The following is a 13,402-nucleotide window of genomic DNA, read 5'->3' as shown; positions in this document are numbered from 1 at the left end:
ATGTGTTTTTCTGTTTTAACGAAAGAAAATTCTGGGATAAAAGTTTACTTGAAACTTTTAATCGTGTGCTTTTGTCAAGATTGCTCACTAATAAACTCGCGTAACAAACTTGAAAATAGTGACAATTTATTGCAGCTGCAGGGAATGTACACTGCAGCTGAAGGGGAAACTAAAATTAATATGAAATGGCAGTTATTATATGCCTCAGAGCACATTGTTTAACCGCAGCAGTCAACTTCGTAAGAGCTTGTTCACAAACGAGACAAATTTTGGTGGCGAAGCCTTTCCATCATAAGGGGTATCCATAGCTCAGAAAGCAAAGTACAATAATTATATGAGTTAACAGCTGAAAATGTGAATTTCATATGAGACCTTTTGTCGTAAATATGTCACAAACACAAAAACAGATACCTGCTTTAGTTCTGTGTCAGCTAGCGCATATTTGCAGAAAAAATTGATGTGCTATTACTAAACTTTGTCAGTAAGTCTTTATTTTGAGTTGGCTCGTCCGTTTCCAGGCAGTCTGTAAACGATCGTAAACATGAGAACAAAAAACAAATGCTCCTTTGTAAACTCCTTGTAATGTTATTCCGCTGCATTTCGTTTTTCTTGTGATTTCTTATCGCGTGAACGTAATACCAGCGCAGCTACTTTACAGTCATTCATCAGATTGATATGTTCGTTGGTTTTTCCGTTTCTACATACATTAAGGGCATGGTCTAATATAATAAAACATCGGTGAAAAAGTCACGAACAAAAACTCCTACAGAGACAGCATACAATATTTCTATTTATCAATATATGAAAGGCTACAATAAATTAACTGTCTTCTATTTCTTATCCTTTGATCTTAAATAGCTATTAATTATGTGTTTTTGTTGAAATGCCAGGTATACTCTAGTTAAAATTCTAATTTTAATGTTTTTCTTTTTGTACTGGTTTTAATTTGTTGCCGAACATTCTGTTATTTGTATGACCTTTTATAGCTTACTAAACTACTAACTTAAAATCTTGCTGTTGAAGAATCGAGGACCAAATGTTTACCTTCGTCTTGAAAGTAGCTGTGTGTGTTTTAGTTGCGGCTTCGAGCTCTGCACCCAGAGGAGAGTCATTTAACAGTTGCTCCTTGTTCGGGCCATCATAAATCGTTACATACTCTTCCACAGACTCCTGGTCTTCTTGCTCTCCTCTGGGGGCGAAATCACTTGTGCTGTCCTGAAAAGGAATTTCCAGTTTGCATTTCCATCAGTCCTGTCTGCACTGTTAATCATATGATTCACTTCTGTCAAGTGTGCTGTCAGACACGAAAATAATTTGAGTACATTTCTATCAGGCTTTTGGTCATGAATCTACTAGTCTGTCTTTTATTAAACTGCTACGTCGTGTCGACAGTCTGGTTGAAAAGACCGACTATTAGTTCTCATTGTTAAAAGTAATCATAGCATACTGAATGAAACTGACGTAGCAGTCTGGCTAAAACCATAAGTAGGTAGGATCGTATGTTGGAGTCCTTCCCATTACTGTGACATTTTGTGAAAAGGGTCGACTGACTAAATGAAAAATTAACATTTTCCAAGTAACAGCCATCTGATAACGTACTTCTTGGGAGCGTTAATAGCAAAATATTAGAGTAGTTAAGGGCAAATTTATTGCTACAAATTCTAACTGTGCCCTGTCCTTCCAAAAATTTGAAAATTAATTCACTAATAAATTCAATTGTCGAATTCTTTGGCATGTTCCAACATTTAAAAAAAAATATATGTTATTTCTTACTTAAATTAAATGTGCTCTATTATTGAAATTATCTCTGTTTTAACGCAGCACTGCCTGATGACAGTTTTCTGCCGTGTAGTATTAAACAGAAATTGTTAGAAAAGTAATGAATGAAGATCACTTAAGTATAAATTTACCGGAGTTTTTGAACTAATCGTGTCTTCAGTCCCCACGTCTTGTTGCTTCTCACTAGTCACAATATCCGCTTCTAGCTGTCGCTGATGCTCAGATTTAGATGTATCTAAAGATGCATTACTTTCCTCCCCTTTTACTGCAACTTGTTCTCTGCTTCCAGCATAGCTAGTATTGTCGTCCTGGAACAGAATTTGATATGTCGCGTCTCAGTTACACTACATTTTTCTGTCGGGAACAGGTACATAAAAACAATGTAAGAATCACATCGCGGAAAGAAATGACGTTTACTGATGTCACAGAGCAGTGGGAGGCTCCTCTGCAAAGTTAGAAAGGAATGGGAGGGAGCTCGAGACAAGTTGAAACTTCTAGACAGATCGTGAGACATACTCGGATGGTGGTACGTACAGCCCACTGCCGCTCAAGGCAGGACTCCGGATTCGAGTTATATTCCGGAAAACTGTTTTAGCTTCTCACAAATAACTTAGTGTATACATTGCACAACACATTTCGGTTTAAAAAGAAGATTGAAAATAGGAAAAGTGCCGGGAACGAGGATAAAAACTGGGTTAAAATCAAATTTCCGGAAAAATACAGCAGGATAAGAGAAAAGCGTTCTCTTATCTTGGAAGTAATACAGTGCAAGATGTCGTATCAAGAGAAACTGGCACTTGCGAAGACAGCTCTCTTTTCGCTAAAAGTTCACTGAAGTAGATTTTCGACTGAAACCGAGGATGAGTTTCTAATCCTATACCCCTGGAAAATGCCACTTATGTAAATGAAATAGTGTGTAGTAGAGTCATCAACTGAAGATTATTCCATTCATTTCAGCGTAACTAATAGGTTTTGTCATTTTGCTCTTATATAAGTTCCATAGTTGCTGTTTACGAAATTGCTGTTTTCGATATTTTTTGATTTTGTGTGCTTACTCGTTTATTAACATGTGCCGTCAAAGTACAAAATTATAATTTCACTGCGCTTTGTCTAAGAATATGTGAGAGAAGTCGAGTTTTGAGAAATATACCGATAGTTGAAACCAGGGACGGCTTCTGAGGTAGTGCAAGCGTGCCGTGACTCCACTTGTATGAAAAAGAAAAAAGAGAAACCTATGCGAATTGCGCATAAACCTTTGTTTTGGAGTATGTATTTTCTGATTTGAAGAGGCACGATTCGCCACGCGCTCTCTCGTGGTAATTTTCTGAAGCTTGGAAACAATTGCTGATTGGCACCGTCTGCCCTCATAAGCACTGCGTGAAAGACTCAGCCGTCGGTTTCTACACACTGCCTACGGCGGGGATGGAGCCACCCTTTTCTTGTTGTTCTGTGGGAGCCACAGCTGGTCTGACCCAGAGCTTTACGTTCCTTCCGCCACAGAGCAGTAAAGTGCAGAACCTATAGAAGCACGAACTGCCATCTAGCAATTAGGGTATGTTAAAATAAATCGCGGTGCAAATTTCTTGTAATCCAGTTTTACAATTTTTCTGCAACTTGATGCTAATGAATTTCTAAACGTAAATTAATGCTTAATTAAATCGAATACAGAAATAACATAAATATTGTTAGAAATAGCTGTATATAATCCGAATGTAATTATGCTCTTAGATTTTGAAACTAAGACACATTATTTCAATATTGGTATATTTCAAAACAACAGGGCTATTGCTACAGAACAAAAAAACTAACGCAGTCACCATCCATTGAGCTTCTTTTTTCCAAACAACAGAGTAGTATTTCTGTATTCTGTACAAAAACGTTGTTGTTATTGTGAGGTCAGGTAATTGACCATATATAGTTGTGTTCACAGTGTTATCTGTAAGGGAAAATTCAGTTGACTGTGGAAAAATAACAAACATGAACAAAATAAATGAGTTATTAAAACGACATTTAGCGACAGGACTCACAGTGAAAAATTTCAGATAAAAAACACTAGGTACGCCACACCCAAATCTGAATCTCCAGCAGCAAACAAAAAATCGATGCTCTAAGTTCAATACAGAAATTTATCAAAAGAACAAATGGATTTGTGACTGTAAAGAAAGCAACGCTGTTTTTTTTGTTATCCTTGTGTGTCATTTGGGGGAGATGTTCATTGGTGTAAGACCGGAATTACTGATACTGGTCGTATATAGTCTAAAATGAAATTACATGAAATGTTAAAGCGACACATGAATAATGTGCTAGGTTTTTCATTTCTAGGCAAAACCAATATTCAGCATAAATTAGATTCGCAGTATAGAGAAATAACTGACATCCACAACGAACGTGTAGAAAAGAATAGACATACCGGGTGATCAAAATGTCAGTATAAATTTGAAAACTGAATAAATCACGGAATAATGTAGATAGAGAGGTACAAATTGACACACATGCTTGGAATGACATGGGGTTTATTAGAACCAAAAAAATACAAACGTTCAAGAAATGTCCGACATATGGCGCTTCATCTGATCAGAATAGCAATAATTAGCATAACAAAGTAAGACAAAGCAAAGACGATGTTCTTTACAGGAAATGCTCAATATGTCCACCATCATTCCTCAACAATACCTGTAGTCGAGGAATAATGTTGTGAACAGCACTGTAAGGCATGTCCGGAGTTATGGTGAGACAATGGCGTCCGATGTTGTCTTTAAGCAGCCCTAGAGATGTCGGTCGATCACGATACACTTGCGACTTCAGGTAACCCCAAAGACAATAATCCCACGGACTGAAGTCTAGGGACCTGGGAGGCCAAGCATGACGAAAGTGGCGGCTGAGCACACGATCATCACCAAACGACGCGCGCAAGATATCTTTCACGCTCCATCTGTCGGACATTTTGTGAACTTTGTTTTTTTTTTGTTCTAATAAAACCCCATGTCATTCCAAGCATGTGTGTCAATTTTTACCTCTCTATCTACATTATTCCGTGGTTTATTAAGTTTTCAAATTTATACTGACTTTTTGATCACCCGATGTATTGAATTTAACTGTAAACTGTATTCGGTTCTGTGGTGCTTTGTAACTGATTGTCAGGGGCCACGATGAATCTGATGCCCTCAAAGTAAGGTGGTTTTTCGTGAGCTAATTCAGTTCAGCGCGAAACTGAATAAAGATCTTCAAGTTCATCTCAATCAAGCATCAGTGTTCAAAGGCATTTCTAAGACTGCTCAGAACGAACTACTGCAATGCATGTTGGAAGTGTATTATTATGAAGTTCGTAAAGAAATTAAACGTGCCGATATGTTGCAATAATCGCAGATGAAACCACAGATGTGTCTTGCGAATTTCAGTTGGTTACTGTTTTGCGTTATGTTGTTGAGGGGATACCTTGGAACTTTGTTAGCCCAGAAATTCAGAATGTCCATACTACAGCTCATGTTTTCTGAAAGAAATTGAACCATTAATTGACAATGGCCGATCAAAACTAAAATTTCAGAGTTAAGACGGTGAAAACGTTATGAATAGAAAGTCGAATGGGTTCAGAAATTAATTAAAGACAAAGACCCAAATGCAAACTACATCCATTGTTATGCACATCAGTTCAACCTTATTGTGTGTAGGGCAGTCACTAGTAATCGCAAAGCCCGGATATTTCTTCTTTCTTGTCCAACTCGCCACAGAGATCAAAAGTGTCGTATAGAATTATTCAAAAAAACTTGGCCCGTCTGTCACGAGATGCAATTATTCGCGAATAGTAAAAGATGTTTTTGGAAACAGGGAAAATCTTATTTCTGTTATGGAAGTCATGGAAATAAGTGAGGACATAAAATTATCTTCTACTGTTGAAAAAGCTGGTTCATACAAACAAAGACCGCAACATAACGAATTCATTTTCTGGCTATCATTTTTCTATAAGATAATGCCTCATCCAGATGTACTGTTTAAGCAGCTTCAGAAGAAGATAACCGATCCGACCAAAGCAAAAAAAGACATCCAGAACTTCGAAGCAGTAATGCAAAATGTCGGGGATGATGTTGACTCCATCCTTAATGAGATTAGTTCCAAAAATGACGAAACGACGCCCGCCAAGATGCCGCGGATTCTTGATGGGCATAAAAAAAGAGATGCTTTGGGTCTGTGCGATAGCATCCTTTCTGAAATAGAATTACGTTTTCGGTTCACTGGACACCTCATTGCAGCCAGCTTATTTGATGTACATCTGTTTGCTAAATAAATCACAAATTTTCCAGACAAATACCTTACAGACACATAAAGATTTCTGGAAGAAAGAAAGTTGAAGGGTGAGCTTCAAGTCTTCTATGTTAGGCTTGAGTTGAGAGTAGTTTCTGGCTCAGTTCCATTTCTTTCGCTGATTCTAGAGGATGAACTTGTGACACATTCGACGAGACTGTTTAAGTTCTGAAACTGCTAATCATGGCGCCTATCTCGATATCAGAAGCTGAGCGGTGCTTTTTCATGCTCAAGAGAATTAAAACAGAAAAGTCATTCGTGTGTTAAATTGAAGACTTCAGTTTGAGAGTGACAGATTTATTTGCCAACAAGGAGGAGCGACGAACGATTTCCAATGCCGTTCCTGCTAATTATTTTGAAGCTGTCTTCCCAGATCATGGATTTGCTGCTTTTGATGAGTACAATGCTTTTAGTTTTAAATGTTGGCAATTTGATTAAATGCTTCGCAGAACCCAGATCACAAGTTCGAATATGTTATACATGCTCTATTATTTCTCGTTGTGGTGCTCACGTTGTAGCAGATGCTTTTCTGGCAGTCGGCCGCGAAAGTAAAACTAACGAGGAGTTGTAGCTCTCTTGGGGGAAGAGCGGTGTAGGGGGGGGGGGGGGGGGGGGGACAATCTACGCCTCCCTCTCACAGGGCTGGCAGCCTATGTCCCTGTTCTGTGCTCCTGGGAAGACATGACATATGGATGTTGTAAGAGTCGTATTCGAACCCTGTGGCAGAGCATGATTGCTCTCTGCACTCATTTCAAAATAAGAAAAGGAAACAACGAGCAACCACAGCTCAAAGCAAACCGGAGCACATAAATCATTCGGTAACGGCTAGAGCGCAGTTGTTAGCTGAGGTTGGCAGAGTCTGTAACATGGTAGTTCAGGCCCGATCTCCACCGGTATCTTAAGCAACCTTGCATCAAAATACCCCTTCTTACGACTGCCACGTAAAAGTGACCGCACATACCCTGTGAGCAGTGTAGAATTGGGCTGTTGATATGTCTGCGCGAGCGCGCGTATTTCTGTGTGTGAGAAAGACTTTCGGAGTTAGCGTTACGTTCTATATCTCATGCAGACATGCGAAAAAGATAGCTAAAGCAACCTCTCTCTCTCTCTCTCTCTCAATCTATCTATCTATCTATCTTACTCTATCTTAGTGTTTATTTCTGTTTTCCTATACGTTTTGTTTGATACAATATCTTATGAAATATATGAATTCCGTAGTACTTTCGATACTACCAAACAAATTCCTCTTTTTTTTTTTTTTTTTTTTTTTTTTTCCACCGCCAATGGAATGCTTAATCTGCCGCCACTGGTTGAAATGTTAATAGAGGTGTCTAGATGGTAGTAAGAAATTAACAGAAATATGTATCACGCACGACTGTGGAAGCAGAGTGTTCGTTTCCGCCGTTTTAGAGCTCCCGTTTTGGAATTTGGTGTATTCTTTCTGTAAAATACGCGGATGATCAAGCTAAAAAACTAAACATATTACTGTGCTTCACATTGTGGACTAACACCTAAGAGAATAACTTGAAAATATTACATGCAGTCACGCGGTCACGGAGTGGAAGATTTTTGGGGTGCACAATACGAACTGGTTCTACGCGCATCGCAGACTGCAAATTTAAAATACAAACATACTATAATATCCACATATGAGGGTGGTCGTATCACAGATAAACTTGAAGAGTAAAATGTATGGACAGTGCAGGAGGCTGTTGGAGGAGTGGAGAGTTTTCGTTGAGCAGTGTGAATTTGATCTTAATCAACAAACAGATTACAGTTGTTGCATTATAACTTATTGTGGTATAAACTAGTAAGATTAAAGCTATCAACTGGGAGAGTGACGAGCTATTTTACCGAGTTGAACGCTTTCTATGTATAGTACAGACTGTGACCTGGTGTAAGAGTTAACTTCTTCCCACAAATTAACAGTTCTTGAAATAGTAATCAGAACACTATGATGTTGGGGCTGTGAAGCAATTTGTTTAACAAGTGAACGGTTTTTAAGGCACATCGTGGACTGCGATACATGAAGCGCTTCTCGCCTTAATTAACATGAAATTTACAACGTTATACTGTGGCGGGAAATGATTAAGAAGCGCAGTGCAGTCAGTAAACGTCACGTGTTTGCTGGAGTAAAGTACGTCTGGTCTACATCATCAACTGCACATACTTCAATTAAGAGGGTACTGTAAATATCACACTTTACTGTTGCATTTACAAATGACCGGTAATTTTCAAGAGGACAGTGACAGCAACAATTATTACGTGGATTATACATGTGGGTTAGGGGCCGCCAGCACGAGACGATGTCACACGGATATCATCTAACTGTAAGTGAATATTGACCGTAATTCGTAAAAGTCAGGAAGTTCATTTCTAAAAAGAATACCTTAGCAAAATTATCATTTGCTCTGAAGTTACTTTTGCTGCATCTCATTTGGTTTATGCTATAAATGTAAATTCACAACATAAACCAAATCCCAACCATTTTTACTAACCTCAAACACGCGTCCGACCGTCCTGATTTAGGTTTTCCGTGATTTCCCTAAATAGCTTCAGGCAAATGCCGGAATGATTCCTTTGAAAGGGCACGGCTGACTTCCTTCCGCGTCCTTCCCTAATCCGCTGTGACCGACGACCTCGCTGTTTGGTACCCTCCCCCAAATCAGCCAACCAACTAACCTCAAAAACTTAACAATTCATTTCTTTTATTAAATGGTTTCCGTGAGAAAATATTATAGTTTTTCAAAGGATTTATCTTTTGACACTTTTCATTAGCTGGTACTTTTTGCCTATATACAAATATAGCTATCACACCCAACAGACAAGAATTAACTGATGAAATTGTAAACGATTTTTTCAGAAAATCATTAAGTGGTTCTCTGCAAATAGGCTCTCATTAAACTTTGACAAAACACAGTATATACAGTTCCACACAGTAAATGGAATGACACCATTAATAAATATAGACTTCGGTTAGAAATAGGTAGCTAAGGTAGAATATTCAAAATTTCTAGGAGTATGCATTGATGAGGGTTGAACTGGAAAAAACACACTGAAGATCTGCTGAAACGCAGCTACTTATGCTATTAGGGTCATTGCAAGTTTTGGCGATATAAATCTCAGTAAATTAGCTTACCAAGCCTATTTTCATTCCTTGCTTTTTTATGGCATCATATTCTGGGGTAACTCATTATTGAGTAAAAGAGTGATCATTGCACAAAAGCGTGTAAACAGAATAATTGCTGGAGTTCATCCAAAATAATCCTGCAGACACTTATTTAAAGAGCTAGGGATCTTCACTGTAGCCTCCAAATATATATATCCACTCATGAAATTTGTTATTAACAATTTGGACGAATTCAAAAGTAATAGCAGTGTACATGGCTAAAACACTAGGAGAAAGGATGATCTTCACTACTCAAGGTTAAATCTAATTTTGGGTAAATTATGCTGCCACAAAAGTCTTTGGTCACTTACCTAATAGCATCAAAAGTCTGACAGATAGCCATATAGCATTTAAAAGGAAAGTAAAAGAATTTCTCAATGGCAACTCCTTCTACTCACTAGTAGAATTTTTGGATATAGTAGATGGGTAATTTCCCCACAAAAAAATATTAATTGTCGTGTAATATTTCGTGTAAAGTAATATCTTGTATAGACACCTTTCATTAACCTGACACGTTCCACATCATTACGAAGTGTCGTAATCATGTTCTATGGAACAAGTACTAATCTAATCTAATTCTTTTAGCATTGTAGCAGATAACCAAAACATCACGACCACTGCCCACCGCGACGTCGGCGCCGCTTGGTAGCGTTGCGGGCCCATAACGCGGTAACAAAAATATGTAAGCAGAGCAGACACGGATGGAGGATCAGCCTAGGAAAGATATGGGCTGCATATGGGGAACTCCACTGAGATAAGCAACTTGACAAAGGGCAGATTCCTAGTAGGGAGAGTGTGTCAACGAGTATCTCGAAAACGGCGAAGCTGGCTACTGTCGTGAGCATCTACGGAAAGAGGTAGAAGGACAGTGAAACTACCTCGGTGCCATATGATTGGACGTCCACGACTCTTCACAGAACGTGGGGTTCGGAGGCTTGTCTGCTTTGTGAAGTAGGATAGATGGTGATGTGTGGCTTCTCTGCCGAAAGAGCAATGCTGGTGCATGCACAAATGTTTCGGAGCACACTATTCATCGTACGTTGTTGAACATGGAGATCCACAGCAGACCGCTCCTACGTGTTCACATATTGACCAAACGACAGCCGGCCGTTGTCGCCGAGCGGTTCTAGGCACTTCAGTCGGCAATCGCGCTGCTGCTACGGTCGCAGGTTCGAATCCTGCCTCGGGCATGGATGTGCGTGATGTCCTTAGGTTAGTTAGGTTTAAGTAGTTCTAAGTTCTAGGGGACTGATGACCTCAGATGTTAAGTCCCATAGTGCTTAGAGCCATTTGAACCAAACGACATCGTCAGTTACGACTGCAGTGAGCATGGGATCACCGGGATTCGACGTGTCGACTCCTCGGGTGAATCATATTTTTGCTACACTTGGTTGATGGTCGTCTCCACTTAAGCCGTCATCGAGGCGAATGGAGGATCGAAACGTGCAAGAGCGCCAATGAGGCAGTCTAATGGGAGCAGCTTTATCCTATGGAAGACATTCTCCTACGCTCGCATGAGACCTGTGGTATTAATCGGAGACACGCTGATAGCTGTGAACCGCCGACATCCCGTCATGCTTGATGTCTTCCCCGACGGCGAACTCATTTTTCGGCAGTATAACTGTCTGCGTCTCGGAGCCAGAACCGTGTTACAGTGGTTTGACGAACATCAGAGTAAACTCACGTAAATGTCTTGGCGACCAAACTCGCCTGATGTAAATCCTATGGCAGGGCTTAACAACTGGCCGGTTTTGAGCGCGAGTACTCGCGTCTGCTCAGGCACGTGCTCGCGAGCAGGTGCAAGGTGGTGGAGCACGGAGGGAGGGGAAATGCGCGCGCACGTTTGAATAGGGCCGCAGCGTGCCTATTGAATTCGCGCCGACTGTGTAACGTTTAAAGTACTACGATCAGCTCTAACAGTCACTTCGCTGGTTAAGAATCATGTCAAGTCGCCGTTGTGTAACCCCAACCATGCTTTCGTAGTTCAACCCCCATTGGGAGGAATTGTATCTGTTTACAGAAAAAGATGGTGTTGCAAAATGTTTAGTATGTCACAAAACGCTGAATTCTTTTAGGAAATTTAATTTGCAGCGACATTATATGTCGTACCACGCGAAAGACTACGGAAGTGTAAAACGTGATGGACCAGATCGTGCACAGGAAGTTATTAAACTTAAAAGGAAGCTATCCGAAGAAGATCTGGACGACGAAGAAAAACCAACTGAAGCAGCTCTCAGAGTGAGTTACAAAATTGCATTGCTTTTAGCAAAATCCCTGCGCCCCTTCACTGATGGCGATTTAATAAAAGAATGTTTGGTAGTTGCAGCGGAACATTTGTGTCCATCTCAAGTTGAACAGTTTCGGATTGTGCCATTATCTAACATGACCATTATGCGTCGCATACAGGACATGGCAGACGACGTCCTGAGCCAGCTTGCAAATATCTGTAAAGATTTTATAGCGTATTCTCTAGCTCTGGACGAAAGTGTTGATATCACTGGAACAGCGCAGCTTGCCATATTTATTAGAGGTGTTAACAGAGATCTTCAGGTGAGGGAAGATGTAGTAGCTATGAAGAACACTACAACCGGCGGTGATATTTTAAGTAGTGTTGAAGAAAGTGTTGAAAATATAGGATTGTCGTGGAATTCTTTAGTTTCAGTGTCTACAGACGGTGCACCAGCGATGACAGGGAAAAAATCAGGTCTCATTGCGCTGTTGAAGGAGAAAATGCAAAAACTGACCGTGCCGAATGTAATAAGGGGCGTTCACTGTGTGATCCGCCAGGAAAACTTATGTGCAAAGAGTATCACTCTAAAAAATGTGATGAGTGTTTTTGTTCGTACAACCAATTATATAAGGAAGCATGGGCTACAACACAGGCAATTTAAAAGCTTTCTTGAGGATGTAGAAAGACAGTATGGTAGCCTGCCTTATTACAGCGAGGTGAGCTGGCTTAGTCGTGGCGAATTATTAAATCGATTTTTTTGCCTATTAGATGAGATAAATATGTTCATGGAAATAAATATCATGTGTGTTCCTGAATTGAAAGAGCCTTCATGGAAATGTGATCTCGCGTTCTTAGCAGATTTAACTAGCAATCTGAATGCTTTGAACATTTCACTACAAGGTAAAGATCTGCTAATTACTCATTTCATAGATCGAATACGAGCTTTTAAAATGAAATTGACACTTTGGGTGAGTCAGCTGGAAACAGGAAATCTAGCTCATTTTCCTAAATTATCATCCATGCAAGATGTTCACAAAGACTGTGAACGTTATTCACATAGTTTAGTTGCCATTAAGGAAGAATTTGATCAACGCTTTCAAGATCTGACAGCACTAGACAGTGATTTTGATCTGTTCTCCTCTCCATATTCAGCGAATATTGAAGAGATTCGTCCTGAGCTGCAACTAGAAATTATTGACCTGCAGTGTGACAGAGAATACAGAGACAAATTTCAGAACAAGAAAAACATTTTGGAATTCTACAGACACTTCCCTCAGGATAGATTTCCTCGTTTGCATAAACTGGCGGTTGCAATAATATCAATGTTCGGTTCCACGTATGTTTGTGAACAACTGTTCTCTGCAATGAAATGTAACAAGACGCGCCTGAGAAACTCATTGTCTGATCGAAATTTAAACTGCACGCTGCGCCTACAGTGCACAAGAACAATTACTCCGAACATAGACGCAATTGTAAAGCGCAAAAAGTACAAGACAACCGAGAATCCCGCACTTCAGTGACACCTTTTATTGTGTAACAGTTCACAAATTAATACGAATGTAGATGCATACACTAAGCTAATAAAATTATGTGGCACATGTACATTCTCCTTTATTTGTTTCATTTGTCGCAGTAATAATTCGTGAGTGATACCCCTGCAGGTGGCCGCGGATTTACATTGACTGGCGGCAGCTGTTGTGTGCCCCATGTGACTCTCCCCACTCTCCGCTCTGGTCCGGTAGTGGGGGGGTAGCGTGCTCGCGCTGCTCCGTGCTCGCGCCTTGCTGTTCACAGCTTGCTCCGCGAGCATGTATGTTGTGAAGCCCTGTCCTATGGTAACCACCTGGATCGTTATCAGGCGCAATTACCGTGTACGCAAATTAGCGGCCCCTTAATTGAGCGAACTACGTGACCTCTGCGTAGGT

The 13,402-nt window shown here is 40.1% G+C and overlaps 1 protein-coding gene across 1 annotated transcript in view; it reads right to left on the bottom strand.

Annotated features, from left to right (window-relative positions):
• LOC126456508 (uncharacterized) overlaps positions 1-13,402 on the bottom strand; it is a 159,070-nt gene that overhangs the window by 85,260 nt on the left and 60,408 nt on the right. Inside the window, exons 5-6 of the mRNA XM_050092258.1 lie at positions 1,911-2,087; positions 1,045-1,215 (exon numbers count right to left, since the gene is read on the bottom strand). Of these exons, the coding sequence (XP_049948215.1) occupies positions 1,045-1,215; positions 1,911-2,087 (348 nt within the window). The remainder of the gene's footprint in view (positions 1-1,044; positions 1,216-1,910; positions 2,088-13,402) is intronic.

Source organism: Schistocerca serialis, chromosome 2, assembly GCF_023864345.2.
Source record: "Schistocerca serialis cubense isolate TAMUIC-IGC-003099 chromosome 2, iqSchSeri2.2, whole genome shotgun sequence".
NCBI lineage: Eukaryota > Metazoa > Arthropoda > Insecta > Orthoptera > Acrididae > Schistocerca > Schistocerca serialis.
This window is presented reverse-complemented; position numbering and strand designations above follow the sequence as displayed.